Below are 18,226 nucleotides of genomic sequence, written 5' to 3'. Positions count from 1 at the left end.
TTGTGATTATCTGGAAGTCTCTTCACCACCTATTGTGAAAGAGATGAAATACGTTCAATAAACTGGTTTTTTATGACTGTTAAAAATACAAGCATATCTCCATTTCTATCATCAACATGCTAATTTTGCCTAATTAGTTTATCACCATAAAATTCTAGTACAGATGCATAAAATCTTTCTGAAAATGGTGTGTACATATGTCAAGACAAGTTGTGTTCTATGTCCATTTTAATTTGTAATGTTTTATCTTTTCATATCGACTTATGTGGAAGAGGTTTAATTTTAGTTCATATTTCATAACAATAAGTTATTTTGTTGGGGTTTTTTTTGTCATTCTGATTAGGTTACATACCTAGGATTTTAATAATGGCTTGGATCCCTTTAAATATATTGTTATATAAAACAAAAGGGTTTGGTTTTTTTCTCATTTTGGACTATGGTTTTTAAAAACTGTTCTATGACATAACAAACCTCTTTGCCAGACCCTGATGAGCACCAATAAAGGCTGGATTACTTAGTAAGCACTATCTCAAGCTCCCCATGATGGTAGTCATTTCCCTGGTCAGAAATTATGGATCTCGTGGCTTAACAGCACTACTGTATTGAAGAGAGGAGACAAGGCAGATTGAGATCACAGAACAGTTTGTGTTTGAAGGGACCTTTAAAGCTCACCTAAGTTCAACCCCCTGCAGCGAGCAGGGACATTTTCAACTAGATCAGGTTGGTCAGAGCTCTGTCCCTCCTGAATTTGAATGTTTCCAAGAATGGCACATCTACCATTATGAAGCACGACATGAAATAAAAAAACAACTGCTTCTCTTTTCTCATTTAAGCTCTTTCTCGAGGACAGGTGGCTTTTTTTCTCTCCAGTACCTCCTCACAACGTGCCTTGAGTCACACCTGAGACTTGCACAAGTTGCTCTTACATCGTAGTAATGAATCACATGTGAGCATAGCAGGTGTTGGTCAGAGTTTTTACATCTCAACTGTATCTTTTTATCAGGTTTATAGCACTATTACTTTTAGAAGAAATGCTGCCAGATATGGTAAAAGATGAAAAGTTAAATGTATTTTGGGATATTGTCTTCAGCCTCCAGTAGATACCAGCACTCAGGTGTTAGCATTCATTTCCCTGTGTCTCAGCCAAAGTCCCTGTGCTTCTGGACTCCCTTTTCTCTTGAGTCCTCTGAAGTGCTCAGCTGTTCTAGGGCATGATGGAAGGCTTAAAATACACTATAAGCACTGAAAGTCTAAATACTCAGCTCTGAGAAGCCATGCTGATGTGGAAGAAAACATCTCCATAGTTCTCCTGAGTGAGCAGAATTCAGCAGGCAAATAATACTTCTAACCCCCCTGTATTTCCTCTGTAGTTCACATGAAATTGTTCTTGCTTCTTCAGACTGGCCAGACTTTAATGCCCCCATCCCCTTCACTTGGCGAGGATTCTGTTACAAGGCAGGCACAGTTTCCTGGAAATTCCACTCTGCTGCACTATTATATTAGTGGTGAAACACCAGTTTTTGCTTCGAACAACATTATCACACAGAATTACACTGAAAATGACATTTTAAAGCATTGCTTCAGATACACCATGAACACTTCAGCTCTTTGCAGGCTGCCCCTGCAGAAACCTCCAGGAGCTGCTGAGGGGGTGGATAAGGATCACGTCTTCAGGTGTTTGTATCGAATCACAGCAGAGGCGGCCTGGCCTTGAGTTCAGCAAAATCTTCTTTCAAAGGGAGCAGAGCTGAATGAGCTGGAAGTCTCCCATTAATTTCATTAGTACATGTCCAATAATGGGGGATGATCCTGCTTGAAAGGGCTAAGATTTACTGGGGGTGTGTCTGACATGGGCTCTTTGTCAGCTTCCACCCCGCTGTTAGCAGGAGGCATTTTGGGTTTTGTGTTGGGAAACAGATACAAGCAAGGCTGAATCCTGTTAAATAATGCCCCTTCAGAATTATTCTAAGAGTACCAAAATGGGAAGGGAAGGCTGTTTTATTTTGTAGCTGGTAAACATGTGAAACTAATTTTCTCTCCCAATTGTAGTACTTATAACACTGCAAAGAACTTTAGAAGTCTCTAAGAACTACTAATTTAACACTTCCTGAAAGTAATACAGGATTTTTTACCAGTTGTTCTAATTTTTTGCCCATCTGAGGTTTTGTTCACCTCTTTTCATTACATGGATACCTTGTGAGTATCCTGTGCTGTGATATACACTACAAGATATGTTATTTTTTGTTCGAAATTAAAGACATTCCAGGTAATTTTACAGTTATAGACTAATACCCAATCAAATAGGACCCCCAGTGTCTACACAACATGAAGCCCTGTAATTTTTATCTTTTTGACACAGTCTAAACTCCAACAAACTCCATTCAATCTTTTATAGTGTTATATTTTGTACTTAGAGCAATTAAAATTGGTTCTCATCATTTCAGTGCATGACTGCATAAAAAGAAACAAGTTACACAATTTATTTTAATTAGATGTAATTTATACGTCTGTGTACAAAATAAAAATGAATAAATTTGTGATTGCAAACTGCCTAGCTCAATTTAAAAATGCATGAGATCTATTTCTAAGTTTCTACATTCAAGCTGAATTAAACATATAAGATAATATTTAAAATGAATAAGTAATACAGATTTAATAACTTTTTTCTTAAGAAAACACACCCTCGAATACCTGGAAAATGTTGGCCCTCTAAGCTAAATTTTCATATGGTTATAGAAAACAGTTATGTATTTTAATGGTAAATTTCTATCCCAAAATCATAAATAAAACATGCATGTTGATAGTAACATCATCTGCTGAAAAGTCTTAATGTATTGCAAACGAGATGAAAACTTCATGTTTTGCTGCTTAAAGTAAGAAGTTAAGGTATCAGTGTATGTTCTAGTCCTTTCTTGTTTTTAAAACAGTATCTTATGTTATAAATCTCATCAAACCCTGTGAAATTTCACATTATTTGGGACTTGGGAACTATTTCTGGGTTTGAATTCCATCTCTGCTGATGCAAACATGAGCTTGGTAAATTCTTTCTCAATCCATAGAGGTTTCTGAGGTTGTGGGGGGGTGCATAAATGTTCATAAGATGTGGGCCATGGATTTCCATCAGAATTTCCAGAGCTTGTTACAGATATGATCCAGGAAAAGTCTCCTTCTATCCCTGTATTTTAATAGAATTTCTACATTCTAATGAAGAGTCAAGCTGGAACATGATGGAATGGAATGTAAAGAGAGATGAATGATGTAAATATAGTCAAATAGATTTTTATGTCTAAAAGAGCTACTGTGCTGCAGAGGTTCAGGTCCCATGTTGTTGCTGTTGTATCCAGCCCTTCCACTGCACAATTATCTTGCTTTATAAAGAACATCTACATGCATTTTTCCACGGACATTTATACACTTGGGCTATGTAAATATCTATAACATAAGTGTTGAAGTGCTACAGTATTGCTAGTATGAGGTACATTAATTGTTTAAGTAATTAACACTTCTTTTGTTCACCTCATATAATTTTTCTCAAACTGAGACTCCATTAACCTGTTCTGTATTGTGTGCAGACATCAAGTCATTACAACAGTTGACACAAGAAAGCCTTGAGATGTGTGACACTAATTAAATCAAAATCTCCAAATTAAAAATAGGTTCCTTATAACTAATGAGGAGTGACCATCTACATGAGACAATATTCATTTTTTACTTCATTGATCATAAATTATTTTTAGTGGGTTGTAGTAAATCACCTAAAAAATCCATTAGCAAAGCTTTTCTGTCCCTGCAAGTACAAAGAATATTAATTATTTTTGCTGCCTGAAAACACACTTTTTTTTCTTCCTCTTCCTTCAGTCTTCATTGACAAATGTTTGCAAAGCAATTCTCCAGAAATAACCAGGGATTATAAATTTGCAATGGCTTTGCTTATGTAGGTACATACAAGGCCCTTCCTTTGTATTCTGATACATTCTATGCGCAAGAGCTTAATAAAAGTGTGGTTTGGGTTTTTAATTTTTAGGGACTGTAGCAAAGAGCATAAATTCTCTCACCTATATGGTAAGTTTTACTGCTCAACTTGAAGCTGTGGTCATTGAGAGAGTATATAAAAATACTAAAACTCATTGATCTGTAACTGTATTATGTCGGGCAGTTGTGATGTAAGATTATCATAGTGAGAATTGTTTTTTGTTTTTAATCAAAAATCACTGCCATGCTGAGCCTTGGCAGGCAAGACAGAGACTTGGTTTTTAAGAAAAATTCATGCTAGATATGTTCTCTTGTGGGTTCTTCATTCTTCTTGCTTCCAAACAACAACCTGATATTTTTAGTAGTATTTTCTGACTGCAAAGAGCTTGGTGTTTTTTGATAGCTTGTGTGAGATAATGCTTTATCTTCCATACTATATAACTTTGCATGGTTATATTATTCCACTTATGACAATTTTAAATGAAAATTTTAAGGTGAAGGGTGAAATTTAGGAACATTTAAGAAATACCAGAGATTTAAAAACTGTGTGAGACCCATTTCTAATATTTAAATTCACGATTCCAGGGTATTATAAGATGGGGAATGGAGAAGGTGATGTGTGGTATTACCATGCTAGTAGGTCATATGTTTTGATTTAAGCAAAATGGCAAAAATTAAGATATTTACCTTAACTTTAGTAAAGGGCAGGTATTTAAATCATGAAAATATGAAACTTTTGGACTTTTGGTCCTTGTCTGTTCCTCTGTAAAGTTAGGTGTTTGCATTACCCTTTCCCCTAAACCTGATTTTCATTCTGGTACAGTGTGGCAGTCTTAAAGCACTATATATTTATTAACTGGTTTATTGTATTAATCTTCTGACACAGAGGGAAAGAATATTGGAACTCCCCAGGCTACTTCAGTCTCATTTCCTCTCCACTTCTCTTTACCATCATTTGTTCTCTGGTTTTTGTGTAACTAGAGAGGCTGCAGAACAGTCAGTGAGAAGTAAGGTTTGGTGTTGCCTTTGTGGCCATGGATTTCACTGATCAGCCTTAAACTTGTTTTAAAAAAATAATAAAACAAACAAACAATCAAAAAACAAACAGACAAACAATCACACTTCCATGGTATTCAATCCTTAGCGCTGTTAAGGATTAAACTTAGCCCTGTTCAGTGGAAAATTACTCCAGTCTTGTAGAATTGTTATATTAGATGGTTTTTGGCTGAGGAGGTGTTTTTTCCCTCCATTTTCCAGATGGATTTTCTATTTGAGATAATTTTGGGATGCAAAATGTCCAACTTAATTTAGGAATACAGGTGGACTTGCTTCTATGAGCTGATTTTACTGTTATCAGTCTGAATACCTCCATAGCTTTTATAGCTTTATTAGGAACATTAATGTTAGGTGAAAACCACTTTTAATTCAGATCCTGATTCTGGTGGCTGCTGTTGTCCTGAGCATTATTCTGGCTCCAGCTCCATCCCATCCTGTGTGCCTTGAGGGATTTTGGGATAATGATCCAAAACTGAGTTGTTTCAGAAGGATTTCCTCTACCTTTTTTTTCCTCTTCATCAGCCTTTGTGCAAGCTTCAGCATAGCTTTTCTCCTCTCTCTGGTGACTATCAGCTCCATTACAGTAGAAAGGATGAGTCCTGTGGCTCTGTTAATTATTTACATCTGTGTAGTGAAGATGAGCAAGTGTCTGACACACAGAAAGCAGCGTTCAGAAAAAAAGATGGCCAGAGGGAAAGTGTTTGCTGAGGGCCAACTTAAACAGAGCTCCTGACAGAGCTGTTATCGTGGCAGTATGCAAACAATGTTCATGGTTTGAAACCAAAAGAAGAATTTAAACAATTAAAGTTGCATAATCTTAGATCTTGACTGTCTGCTGTTTGATTTTGTGTAATCACACAGAGAAAGAGGTAAAGACAAGCAAATGTAGAGCATCATAAACTCAATATCCATATGCTGTGTGTTGCACCTGTGAGTACATTTGCACATAATACCACTGCTGGTGCTAAAAGCCTGTCACAGGAGTATAGAAATTGGAGTTTTGTGTGCCATATGAGGCTTGTTAAGCATTATAATTAGATAACCTTTTGAACTATTTTGTCTACTGTAACACACAAAATTGGAACCCATCCTCTGGAACGGGATTCTAATGTGGTTTTCTTTTTCTTTTTTTTTTTTTCTTTAATTACGAGTTTTTGACGGACCAAATTTTATATCATAGAATCACAGAATCATTTAGGTTGGAAAAGTCCTCTAAGATCATCAAGTGTAACTGTTAACCCATTACCACTGAGTTCACTGCTAAACCATGTCCCCAAGTACCACATCCACACGCCCTTTAAATATCTCCAGGGACGATGACTCCACCACTTCCTTGGGCAACCTGTTCCAATGCCTGATCAGCCTTTTGGGAAAGAAAGTTTTCCCAATATAAATCTAAACCTCTCCTGGTGCAACTTAGACCATTTCCTATTGCCCTGTCCCTTGTTACTCGGGAGAAGAGACTGACCCCCATCTCACTACAACCTCTTGTCAAGAGAGTTGTAGAGAGAGATAAGGTCCCCCCTTGAGCCTCTTCTTCTCCATGCTGAGCCCCCCCGGCTCCTTCAGCTGTTCCTGGTACCCCAGACCCTTCCCCAGCTCTGTTGCCCTTCTCTGGACCTGCTCCAGGTTTTATTCTTTCCTGTGAAGTATTATTTTGGAGTCAGTATGCTCTGTCTGCGAGGTCAGAGGCTGCAAACAACACAATACTTCTACTGCTTTCCTCTTCAATTGTCCACATCTTACTATGTTTAATATTCTCCTTCTTTCATGGACTGCTGAATACCTGAATTAATTAATTGAAGGTGACTTCAAATTTATATTAATTATCAGTCTACATGGTTGAATAAAGCTCATGGATAAAACTAGCAATGAATAAGGGGTTACTTATGATAGCTAAATCCTTGTTAAATATGAAATCCTTTCTTTGCATATATATGATACCAGAGTAAAGATTTTAAGTAATTTCCATACATTTATCCCAATGTTTCAAAGATATTGAAAGTGTAAATCTTGTCTGTGTGAAAAATTACTTTTTTAAAGCAGTTATGAGACCATGTGTGTATCTGTAGAAATTAATATGTAGTATTCAGCCTTTTGGAAGATTTCAAAAGAGAAGTAGGAAGATTTCAAACATTTCACTAAAAAAAAAAATAATCATGGAAGTATAGTCTCTTTTCCCCATTAATCTGTAATTTTCCCACAAAAGCAACTTCTAATGACCATAACTTAGTTAACAGAGAGAAAAATCCTCACAGTCTTACATGTGTGTTTGACAAGCCACATACTGTATTGTACCATAGTGCTTTTATTTAAGCCCATATTTACCCAGAGAGATCCCAGAATTTGTGTGGATTATTCTTCTTGAGAATGGAATTGAATTCAAGAGCTGTGGAATAAGGTTTTGTTCAGGATAACTGCTCACTGTGGAGAAGATTCACTCCATAAAGACACTTAGGAGACTAGGAAGGATCTGTAAGTCACTGATGTACAGCAGAAATGGGAATTTTGAAGACATCCCAGGGTCTGGTATAATTAGTTCTTATGGCTGAAGACAGCTCAGGATTAGAGCTGCTCAAAAGATGCCGGTCTTGAAGTAAATTGGATGCAGTGATGTAAAAGGGATGTACCACATTTGGCTGCCTTGTCTTTTAGTTAAAATTCTAACTAGTGGCCTAAGATGTTGAAGGAAAAAGCACTTTGTAAAAACTCAGCTGAGAAAGGCAAAGGTGAAAAAATAAACAGAGAAGTAGCAGATTTTATGGGTTTTTTTGGTCACAGTTGTCAAATAGGAACATCTCTAAATGAGTTGGCAAGAAGTGGGGAATGTGTTTTACTGTAATAACATTTTGTGGACTTCGAATTTGAGCTGGGCTCCCTAGTATGTCTCCTTTTGCAAATATCTTTTTTTTTTTCATATTTTGTAACCCCTTAGAAAACTAAGCATAAGAAGTTGTACCTTTACTTGCATTAGATTTTAGAGTGTTTCTAGAAGAAGGAAACATACATCATGAAATAGTGTTCCTCCATAATTTTTGCTGATAAACACTTGTATATTATTTATGATAAAAAAAGTTAGTGGAAGTAATCAACTTGTAGATTCTTGGTTGTATTCTCTAGTTTGAGATTTAGTATAACACTGCCTGAAGTGAGGGAATTTCGGTTTTCATTAAGCACAAGCTTAAGGCAGATACCATGTCAGAAGTGAATGATAAAATGATAGTTCTGGTAGGGACCTTTAAAACTTTCTCATGATGGTTCTTTAGTGTGAAACCAGAGCTTGTGTTTGGTTGATCCCATTGTCTCCTGCTGGAGGATTCACGAGGACTCTCTTTCCATCCCTCCTGACGTAAGAGCACTTTCTCTGAAGGGACTTCAACCTGTGAACTGCACAGGTATTGCCAAAATATGATGCAATTTTCCTCTGTGCTTTCTCACATGCTGTGAACAAGCAGTGAGCGTGACACGGTGTGACCAGATCAGAAATGGTGTCCTGGCTGATTCAACAGCCAAAGAAACCCAGATCCAGAATGAATCTCTTTCCTTTGTTTAGCCTGTCTACCCCTGGGCACAGGCTGCTTTCTGGAGGATTTGGGGAAAGGAGTGGTGATCTGTCCACATGGCCATTCCAGGGCTGTGCCTAACCTTGGTACCCTCACTGGGTGCAATCCTGACCCCCACCCGTGGGTGAACACAGTGCCTCATCCCTGGGGAGGTGCCCAGTGCTCCAGTCACCCTCCACTTGGGCTGGGCCTGCAGCCCAGGGGGGAAAAACCCCGTGGCCTTGGCTCAGGTCCTGCCACTTCGCTCTTTTCCCATTTCTCAACCATCTGTTAAGAGACAATGACTCAAGGAGACAGCTGGATTTTCTGCTGCCTGACCCAGTCTCTGAGCTGTGCAGCACTGCGTGAGCAATGCTGCTTCCATCCTCTTTGTCCTCCAAGCAGCATCCCAGTAGGAGTGTTTGAAGCATCGAGATGGTGTATTACCATAATTGCAGCCAGTAGTTTTGACTATTTTTCCACCAACTGGCAAGGCTAGGAATTATTATGTCTCTTGAAGGGAAGAAAAGACACCATCCGTCTTTTATATTCTTTGTATTCTTGCACTGATGTAAAATACACTGAGATTATTTTGAAGAAGAACACTTTTAAATTCCTTTTCCTGAAGTTCACTTGATAACACTGCCAGAAGTGGATGTCTGTTAAAGGGAGAGGGAAGAGGAATAAACAAGATAAAAAGCTACTCATCTTTATTTGCATTAGACATTTCAAAAAGTGCAGCAGCTGGGAAGGATTCAGTGGGAAAAGCAAGTGCTGCTTCAAAGTATCACAACATGCAGCTTGCTTTGGCTTAATTTTTTTTTTATTCAGTGAGGGTGGTAGGAATTGTGGGCAGAGTGTGCTTGGAACCTTCTGTCTTCTTCCACTGACATTGATGATTGAGAACCTATTAACTTTTAGAATCATTTTGAGAGCAAAATAAGTCACAAAACTTCTGTGAAACTGGGCTTTTCGGGACTGAAGTTCATCTACATTTTTAAGTCAAGTTGACTTCCAAAGCATCATGCTTGTAAACAAACACAAGGTACATGTGAATTTATCTTAATCATGTGAATAAGTTAATGGCTTCTAATCTTCTGCTTTCACAAGTGGTGCACAAAATTTCTCTCAGAAAAAAAACATTATGAGTAATACTTCCTGAAGCATATTTCAGTTTCCCCTCCTATGTTCCCAATCAAAGAAATCTAATTAGGAAACTCCCCTACTAGTACTTTGAGTTAGAGGATATATTTAAAATTACAGGATGTTTGTGTCCTGAAGAAATATTGTATTTTAAAAGCAAGAAGCATCAAATTAAAATTAAATCCCAAAATCTTGATAGACAGGAGCATATCAGACTAGGCTATTAAGATTTTAAATGCTAATTAAGAGATTCATTCTTTTCACTCGTAAAATTTAGAAGATATATATATTTATTTATATAGTTTTGGTCACAGATCTCAAGCTTTCTGTTTGATAAGGTATGAAGGCCCTTCTGCAGTCTTGGGTTTATATGTGAGTAATGCAAGTACATGTTCACAGATCTAATTTTTTTTTAAAGAATGTTCTCAATTTTGGAAGAAAAAAGATTTTTTTCACTCCTGACCCCCTATCACAGTTACTTTTAACACAATAAATAAGCAAGTTATTACTGGCAAATCAGAAAATTAGTTTGGTTTTGTTAAATGTTTTTTTTTTTGGGGGGGGGTGTTTGTTTTGTTTGTTTGTTTGTTTTTAAATCAGTCAGAACCCTTTCTAAGAGATAAACGAAGGAGATCCCTGAACTCCCTCAAAAATCCCTATACTTAACACTTCAGAGATAAGGGGACAGAGATAAGTGATTGCAGCGGGGACATATCCCAGAGGGAACAATCACAGCATCCTTATACTCTCCCTGCCATCCTGGGCTGTGCAGTTCCACAGGCAGACTCCTGGGATGGAGCAACAGTTTCTCTGATCTAATGCAGCCATAAATATGTGACATTTATATGTAATTTCATAAATATCTACAATTATCTGCATAGCGCAACAGTGAAAGTAAATACTGGTACCTGTTACTCTTGATATGATTCTTGATAGGCTATTCACAGGACAATTGAAAATCTTAAGATACGTTTTAGTGTCTGCAAAGCTTATTTCAGCAAATGTAAAACACCTGTATTTTGGGAAATAATCCTCTGACCCATTGATTTCCTTTTAATTACAGGAGTCATTTCTTGATGACTTTAATTCTCCTAAATACACTCATGACAATCAGTAAAATCTGCAAAATTAACTAATACATGGAGTGATGCCCTTAGCTTTAAAAAGGGAATCAAGTGTAGAATTTTCTTTGTCTTGTTGTGGATGTAAAAACACATATAAGAAATTTTCTATCTGTTTTTTTTTTTTAGGTCCTGAGGAAGCAGATTTCAAGTGCACCCCGAATTTTGTCAGCTGCATTGGTACCAACAAATGCATTCACTTGTCCCAGCTCTGCAACGGTGTCTATGACTGCTCTGATGGGTATGACGAGGGAGTTCATTGCAGGGGTGAGTAAATGTGCTCAGGAAAAATTACTTTAAGCTGGAATCTTCTATTGTATTTTAATTTTGAATTCAAAGAGAACCAGAACTTACTTCTTTGGAATACATATACATGTATATATGTATATATATGTATGTGTGTGTATGCATGTAACAACCAAAAGCAAAACTCACAGAGACATATTTTAATATTATTATTTTAATGTTATTATTTTAATTTTATAAATATTTTGCATGAAGAAAATGCAAGTAAAAGCACAAGTTTTCAGACTTCATGAGTTACTAAGCTTGTGTGATGGAGATAGTTATATCAAAAAAAGGATGAGGAAGCTGTTTTGTAGTGAGCAACGTTTGAGGAGCACACTGTTTGCCAGGATATTTTTTTTCCTTATAACTTTTTTTTTTTTAACAAAAAAGCAAAAGAAAACCACTGAAAAATACATTAAATTTGCTAAGAGCATAATTTTGGGTTGAAGACCTGCTTTTGGGAAGATTTTACTCTAACAATCTGCTGTTTAAGAGTGTAGTTACCAAATTCTGACAGTGAGAAATCTTGAGCAGAAGTTGGTGGAAGTCAACCATGAGTCAGTTCTTTTCTATCAGTAGATTTCTAGATGAATGATTGTTGATGATCCTCAACAGATCTCTTGTTCAAAACCAGAAACTCAGAGACAGGTCCTGGGACTTTTGCCACAATCCGACATGACAATATACAGTAAAAGATACAATTAATGGTATAGTTCAGAAAGTTAAATTAGAATTTCAAATTTCATGTGGGCGTATTTTTGGAGCTGTCAGAGTAAAGTCTAAGTCGGCACCAAAAATAAGCCACATGGAAAAAACAAATTAAAATAAGAAAAAAACCAAACGCCATCTGGAATTAATCAGTGTAATACTGCTGACTTCACAAAACTACAAATGGTTATTTTTATATAACCAGGTAAGGATACAGGCTGTCATAAGATATCTGACAGTTCTTATTCACAGTGATAGGAATCATTTCTCTTCTTGAAGGCTCAACTTTTGATTAGTCCTTGTTCGATGAGCATTGTATAAAATTAAAATTTGTGTCAGCATATTGGTTTTAGCACTGGTCCCAGAATCCAAAAAAAAACCAGAAATTAAACTGGCCAAAGCAGTGTTTGGCCCATACTGAAACCTTCTGATGATGCAGGTGAGTGTTTTTCAGAGGACAGTATTAATCCATTAAGCACTGTTTAAATGTATAGTCTTCAAAAATTCATATATTTGTATAAATTACTCTGGGTTAAATGGTAGAGGATTAAAAACTTCCAATGCTGAAAAATTATTGCATTATAACTGTCTTGTATTTTTATTGTGTTTTAACTCTTTTAATCAGGACACTGAAGTAATTAGATATAAATAGGCTAAAAATAAAATCCTGTGTTAGTGGAAATTAAATAAGTTTACCTTTCATTGTAACATTTTGTATATGTAGCCTGTACTTTGGAATGGGATACCACATAAAATACCCAATCTTTATTCATGTCCTTTTAATTTAAACTCTAATGCATCTTGTAAGGTTGATGTTGATTCCCACTCCTTTCTTTATTATCATACATGAATATGAAAACTGCCCAATGGAAAAATTAATGTCTGCTCTAATAAATCACCATAGAGTTTAGTTAAACACACTAAACAAACATTTAGTCTCTGCCACTCAGAGCACGTAGGTAATGAAGTCTCACAGTACCTCATCTAGGAAATGGTTAACAACTCATTAATACTGATTTTTGTGGAAATTACATATTTTGACTTGCTTGTTAGAGGCAGTACTGGAAATTATCAGTGGACACATTTCTGTCAACACAGAAAATAAATACAGAGAAGAGTAATTTTACATTATGATCATGTGGTTTGATACAAACAACTGCTACTGATGTGTCATTACATTCCTATGTATTTTAAATATTTGGTATGAATACTTTATAGTTGTAATTGTTCTCTCTACATATATCAGAACAATGCTTGGGTAACCATTGAATCATTCTGCTGTACCTTCTGAGTCTTGAACACACAAATCGTATATTTAGCTCATATATGTGGCCAAAAGCTGCAAAGTGACTGCAGATATCCAGCCAAATAGCTTTTTCCTTCCTTATATTAATCACAAAAGTGGCATCCTCAATATGTTCCACTTTAATTAACATCATTCATGTGAAATTTGTGATTGAAGAAGATAGCAATTTTCAATATTCAATTGCAAACAACTCAGTTGGTCACAGAGCTGACGATTTTAAAATAATCTATTGCTGGTGACACTGATAGTGCTCTGTAAAGTCACACTCCAAGCACTAGGAAAATAAGTTATGGTGAAATATGGGGACTGTGACCAGGGTAAAGACCATTTCAGTGCACAGGTCACTCTAAAGGCGTGAAAACTTCTAGTAATGCTTAAGAACTAATGGAGATTAAGCATTCAGTAACTGGAACTATTCTAATTTCTTTCTCTAAATTTAACATTCTTGTGTTAATTCGTTACATTGCAAATTTTAGGGATATACTCAGGCATGCACCTTTCCCTGGCAAGTGAAAATATGGTCATATCTGCAGTGTGAAATGGCAATGTATGGGAAATTTCAAGGAAATAGTAGTAAATACAATGACATTCCTGTCTCATCATCTTTTATTTCAGACACATATACATTTTTGCTGGTGAATGTAATGCATAAATTCAGGAGGGGTTGTGGCAATGTGAAAACAAAAATGTTTTATTATGTATGGTTGTTTCAGATTATGTGATTCAGTGTCCTTCTGAGGAGAAGGGGGAGAGTAGTTCACTGAATTTGAAACTCAGAGCATATCATAGTGATAAGACATCTGTATTTGGATTCCTTGTTATTTTTTGACTCATTAAAAATCCTTTCAAGAGTCTGAATAAACAAGGGATCAAAGTATCTACTAACCCTTTCTATAAAGCTTAGACTGGGATGGGACTGTTAAGCTTTCTGTGATTTATCAGATCCAGTCCTGCTCAGTGGGGGAGTTACTCTTGACAATTAAGCTTCTGGCACAATTCTCCAGGTTTGGCTTTATTTTTTGTTTGTTTGTTTGTTTGTTTTTGAGAGCCAGGCCTTTATTTCAGTTGCATTTGCAGCCACTTTTAAAGCTCAGCCGTGCAATGAGCTGAGAACTCTTCTTCCACGGGGGAGCTGCCAAATTACTGCAAACTTAACTGTTTACCTCTGAGTCTTTCCTTCGCGTGGTTCATCCCAGTCCCGTCTTTAAACCCTGGATGAGCTCACCAGGGGCATTGCTGCAGGGGGCTGGGGCTGGCTGGGGTCAGTTAGAGCTGGTGTCATGTGGCAGCTTGTGCCAGTCTCTCATTTTGAGATCTTTTTGAAGGTTAAAATACCTCTTCTTCTTCCTTTTTTTCTTTTTTTTTTTTTTTTTAAGTTTTAGGAAGAGCTAAGGCAAATATCCGTCACGGATTAGTTGTGGTAACCTGGCCTTGAGTAGGTAAAGGGTTAGATACATCCTTAAGATAATTTTTAGAGAACTACAATCACATTCCCATGAATCTTAGGAAAGGTGTTTTACAGGGCTGCAGAGGTGATCTGTGCAGTTTTATAAATCAGTGCTTTTGATATGTATGTGTATGGCAAAATATTTGAAAGTGGTATGCCAAAACTGGGTTTTGATCTGTCTCAGACTTAGAGCTATAGGAAACTTAAACTTTTACAGAACTTGGAGATGTCCTTTTTTAATTAACTAAATTAAGGAAAAAGTTGTTATTATTATTAATAGCTACTGGAATAACTGTGCTAAAATTTTAGGTATTCCAGCCAGAAAATGCTAAAAGAATACTGAAAAAAATACCAGCACAAATAGAATCCTTCCAAGTCCTCAGATTATTTGGATCGTTATTTGTGATCTGAACCATAATCTCTAAAATCTATAATCAATAAAATATTAAAAAACAAACTCTGGATCATTTAATGTTAAAAACCTGCGGAACACATAGAGAAGATTTGGCCGAAAATTGTTCTGTTTGTAGCAGCCTATAATCAGAGTATTACTTGCCTGTTTAGGCTTTTTGAATGAATTGTTATCATAAGATGAAGATAAATGCTGCTATTACTGAATCATGTTTTTGTTCTGGTCTTCTACAGCTGGAACACTGGGAAATTTTAAGTAGGGTTTACCAGAGGGGAAAATACAAATTTCAGAATTTCATGGAAACTTCAGGCCTTTCAAGAATAAGGAAAAATTATAGAACTGAAAGTTATGGACCTTTATTTAGATCATAGTCTTCCTTTAAAAAAAAAAAAAAAAATTTTTTTTTTTTTTTTTTTTTTTTTTCTCATGAAATTGTGTAACAAGGCAACGGAAAAAAACCTAAAATAGTCAAGACTTGTAAATGTTGCTCCATTTTCTCACCTGACTGTTTCTGGAAGGAATGCACACCGGCAAAAGAATTCCCTGTAAACTCATTTGCTTTACTCTGACAAGCTTTAAATCACTCATCCTTTAAGAATGTGATGTACAAAGTGTCACATGAGGTTACTGAATCCTTGGGGCCCCAGGAAATCTTCCAGTGCTCCTGATGTACCTGTGGGGCTGCTAAAACCATCAGGTAACATTGGGAATGATTCCCACTGCAACTGCTCTGTTTTGAGCATCAAGGTTTTTACTTGTGGCTGAGACAGAAAAGAGAAGAAAGTGTAGGCACTCAAATAAAACAATCATAGGTGGTTTTGCTTTGCAACAGGGCTGCTACTAAGGGGCTACATTTATTTTGTGTTCTTTGGTATCTCCTCATTTCACCATCCAGATATCCAATTTCTTGTGCATTACTGTCTTTCCCATCCTTTTGCCTTAATAGAGCATGATGTGGCTCGTTGAAATTAGCCAAGGTCATTTAGTCTATTCTGCTGTCAAGACAAAGAAGTGATGGGCTTGGTGATTTAATAACTTTCCATCACAAAATCCTATTGCAGAAAAGCAAATTAAAGGAGGCTGGTGGGGGGATAGAGCAGTGGAAGACATTTGAGTGATGTGATTTCATCCTACCTTTATGGGCTGTTGCTAAACAGGTTTTTAGGCTAGAATTCACAAATGAACACTCCTATTAAGGTACCAGCATTGACTATGTGGCAAATTAAGTGTAGGATTTAAATGTTTGGCCATATATGATAATAATATACAATAACAGATCATTATGTAGTGCATGGTTTGTAGAGAGTGTTGTAGTCCTGTCCATTCAGGGCGAAATGTGTATCTTGTCTGCTCCCAACCAGTATTTCCATTTCAGTTGCAGTATCCATTTTCCTGTGAGAAAATGCTGAATACTGTTCCTTACTGGCAAAATCAAGTGTTGGTCAGGCATGGCCTCCCTGAATACAAACACTGGTTAGTTTTCCTATTTTGAACACATATTTAAATACATAAAATTTCTTCAGGTCACAGAAACCACACTTACAATAGGAAATGCAGTGTTGGATGGTCTCACCATGGAGTTCTTTGTTATGAGAGAGAGGAGTAAAGATTTTAACTCAAATATTTCAGTTTTTCTATGATCCTGTTGCCTAATAAAATGCACAGATGTAGCAGACGTTTATCTGTCATGTTTGATACAAGATGATGGTAGTTAAAAGGTCCAGTTAGTCATGGTGGTAGTCAGGCTCATCTTCAGGGCTGCACAAATGTGATGAAAACAGCTACAGAGTGACATAGAGGATGTGATGGAATGATCAGAGAAAGCTTTGTTCTACTTTCCAGGGATTTAGGTTGAATGGTTTTTATTGTTGCCTGCTGTTACTGTTTTGAGGCTGCCCTCTGTTGAGTAAACAAACATTGAAACTCTTACTATAAGCAGCCCTTTTTCAGTTTTATTCAACACTTTTTATTATCTTTCTGTCGATTAACTGTGTAGAGTTACCTTATTATTTTTCCCTGTTAATAAACCAATTAGCTAATAAAACTCTTTAAGGAATTATCTTATGTAAGAATTGTGAGATGCTTTTTGTGAGAATAAATCTCAAAATACTTCTATGAAGATAAATACCCTGGGCATAGTCTCTGTATCAGGAATTCCAGATTTATTCACATGGCAAAACCCCCGATGCTCACAAACTCAGCCTGTGAGCAGGAATTGTAACTGCTGCCTGGCTCCCATTAGTTCTCATCACAGGGTAAATCTTAACTGCACTTTCAATATTTAGGCATCAGAGTCAGCTTTTCACCGAGGAGAGACTTGAGGCCAGGCACCAAATGCTTGCAAGACACTGGTAACCTTGAGGCATAGGGAGAACGAAGCACTAGGTCTGTCTTCACTATCACCTCCAATATTCAGGGAGCAGGGATAGCTTAGACATACTGAATTCTTATTTAGGAGGAATAATGCTTTTTTCAGTTTCCTTCTGGGCATTTTTTTCTTTTTTAAGATAGACAGAAACTATTAAATTTAGGCCTATAGCAAAATAATTTAATTAATATTTCTTACATTAACTAATAGTAAAATTATATCTGCTGAATAAAACCACATCTGAGGTGTCTGTCCATCAATAAAACATGTCATTAAATTTCCATGGCCTCTTTTTCCAGTGACATTATTTGCCTATTCATTGCTTCAAACAACAGTTTTAAAATAATTGGGCAACCTGGTGTTTGAAGTGAGGAATAAAAAATTGACAGGCACATGTGCTGAAAAACGTGATTTGGGTCCTCCTAGAGCAATTTATAATGTCAACTTAAATTTGCAGAATGGTATCAAATTGAAGACAGAAAAGAAGCAAGAAAAGAGCAAATTCTGGGGCTAACATCACATAATTTGTCAGAAGTTGAGTTGTCAGTTTTCTGCCTCGGGAGCCCTCAGCCAAGCTATGTTAGGAGACTTGGTTTCAAGTTCTTACACTCCTTGCCTGAGGGGATTTGACTTCCCAGCTCCTTATCTTCCCAAGGTGAATAAACAAATGAGCAAACTACAAGCTGTTCTGCATGGGGGGTACCTTTGCTCCTGGGGCACTTTTCCCTGTGCAATAAACAGTTAAACATTTATTGTAGCAAACACTTGAAGCTCCAGGAGACTTTTCGTTTGTATTCTCGTGGCAAAGAGTCAATTCCAGTCTCTTGCTTGTTCCCATCTCAGCAATTAGTTGTGTGTTGGTA

At 36.7% G+C, this 18,226-nt stretch overlaps 1 protein-coding gene across 8 annotated transcripts in view; it reads left to right on the top strand.

Annotated features, from left to right (window-relative positions):
• LRP1B (LDL receptor related protein 1B) overlaps positions 1 to 18,226 on the top strand; it is a 669,756-nt gene that overhangs the window by 262,446 nt on the left and 389,084 nt on the right. For all 8 annotated transcript variants that reach the window (XR_005565475.1, XM_027748979.2, XM_027748987.2 and 5 more), the window contains one exon: positions 10,964 to 11,101. Coding sequence is in view for 7 of the 8 variants with exons in the window: in XM_027748979.2 (XP_027604780.2) it covers positions 10,964 to 11,101 (138 nt within the window). In the remaining variant the exon portion in view is untranslated. The remainder of the gene's footprint in view (positions 1 to 10,963; positions 11,102 to 18,226) is intronic.

This window comes from Pipra filicauda, unplaced genomic scaffold, assembly GCF_003945595.2.
Source record: "Pipra filicauda isolate LSUMZ 115617 unplaced genomic scaffold, ASM394559v2 scaffold47_size6085603_pilon, whole genome shotgun sequence".
In the NCBI taxonomy this organism is placed as follows: domain Eukaryota; kingdom Metazoa; phylum Chordata; class Aves; order Passeriformes; family Pipridae; genus Pipra; species Pipra filicauda.
Note: the sequence above shows the minus strand (reverse complement) of the source record. Positions and strands in the feature narration are given on the sequence as shown.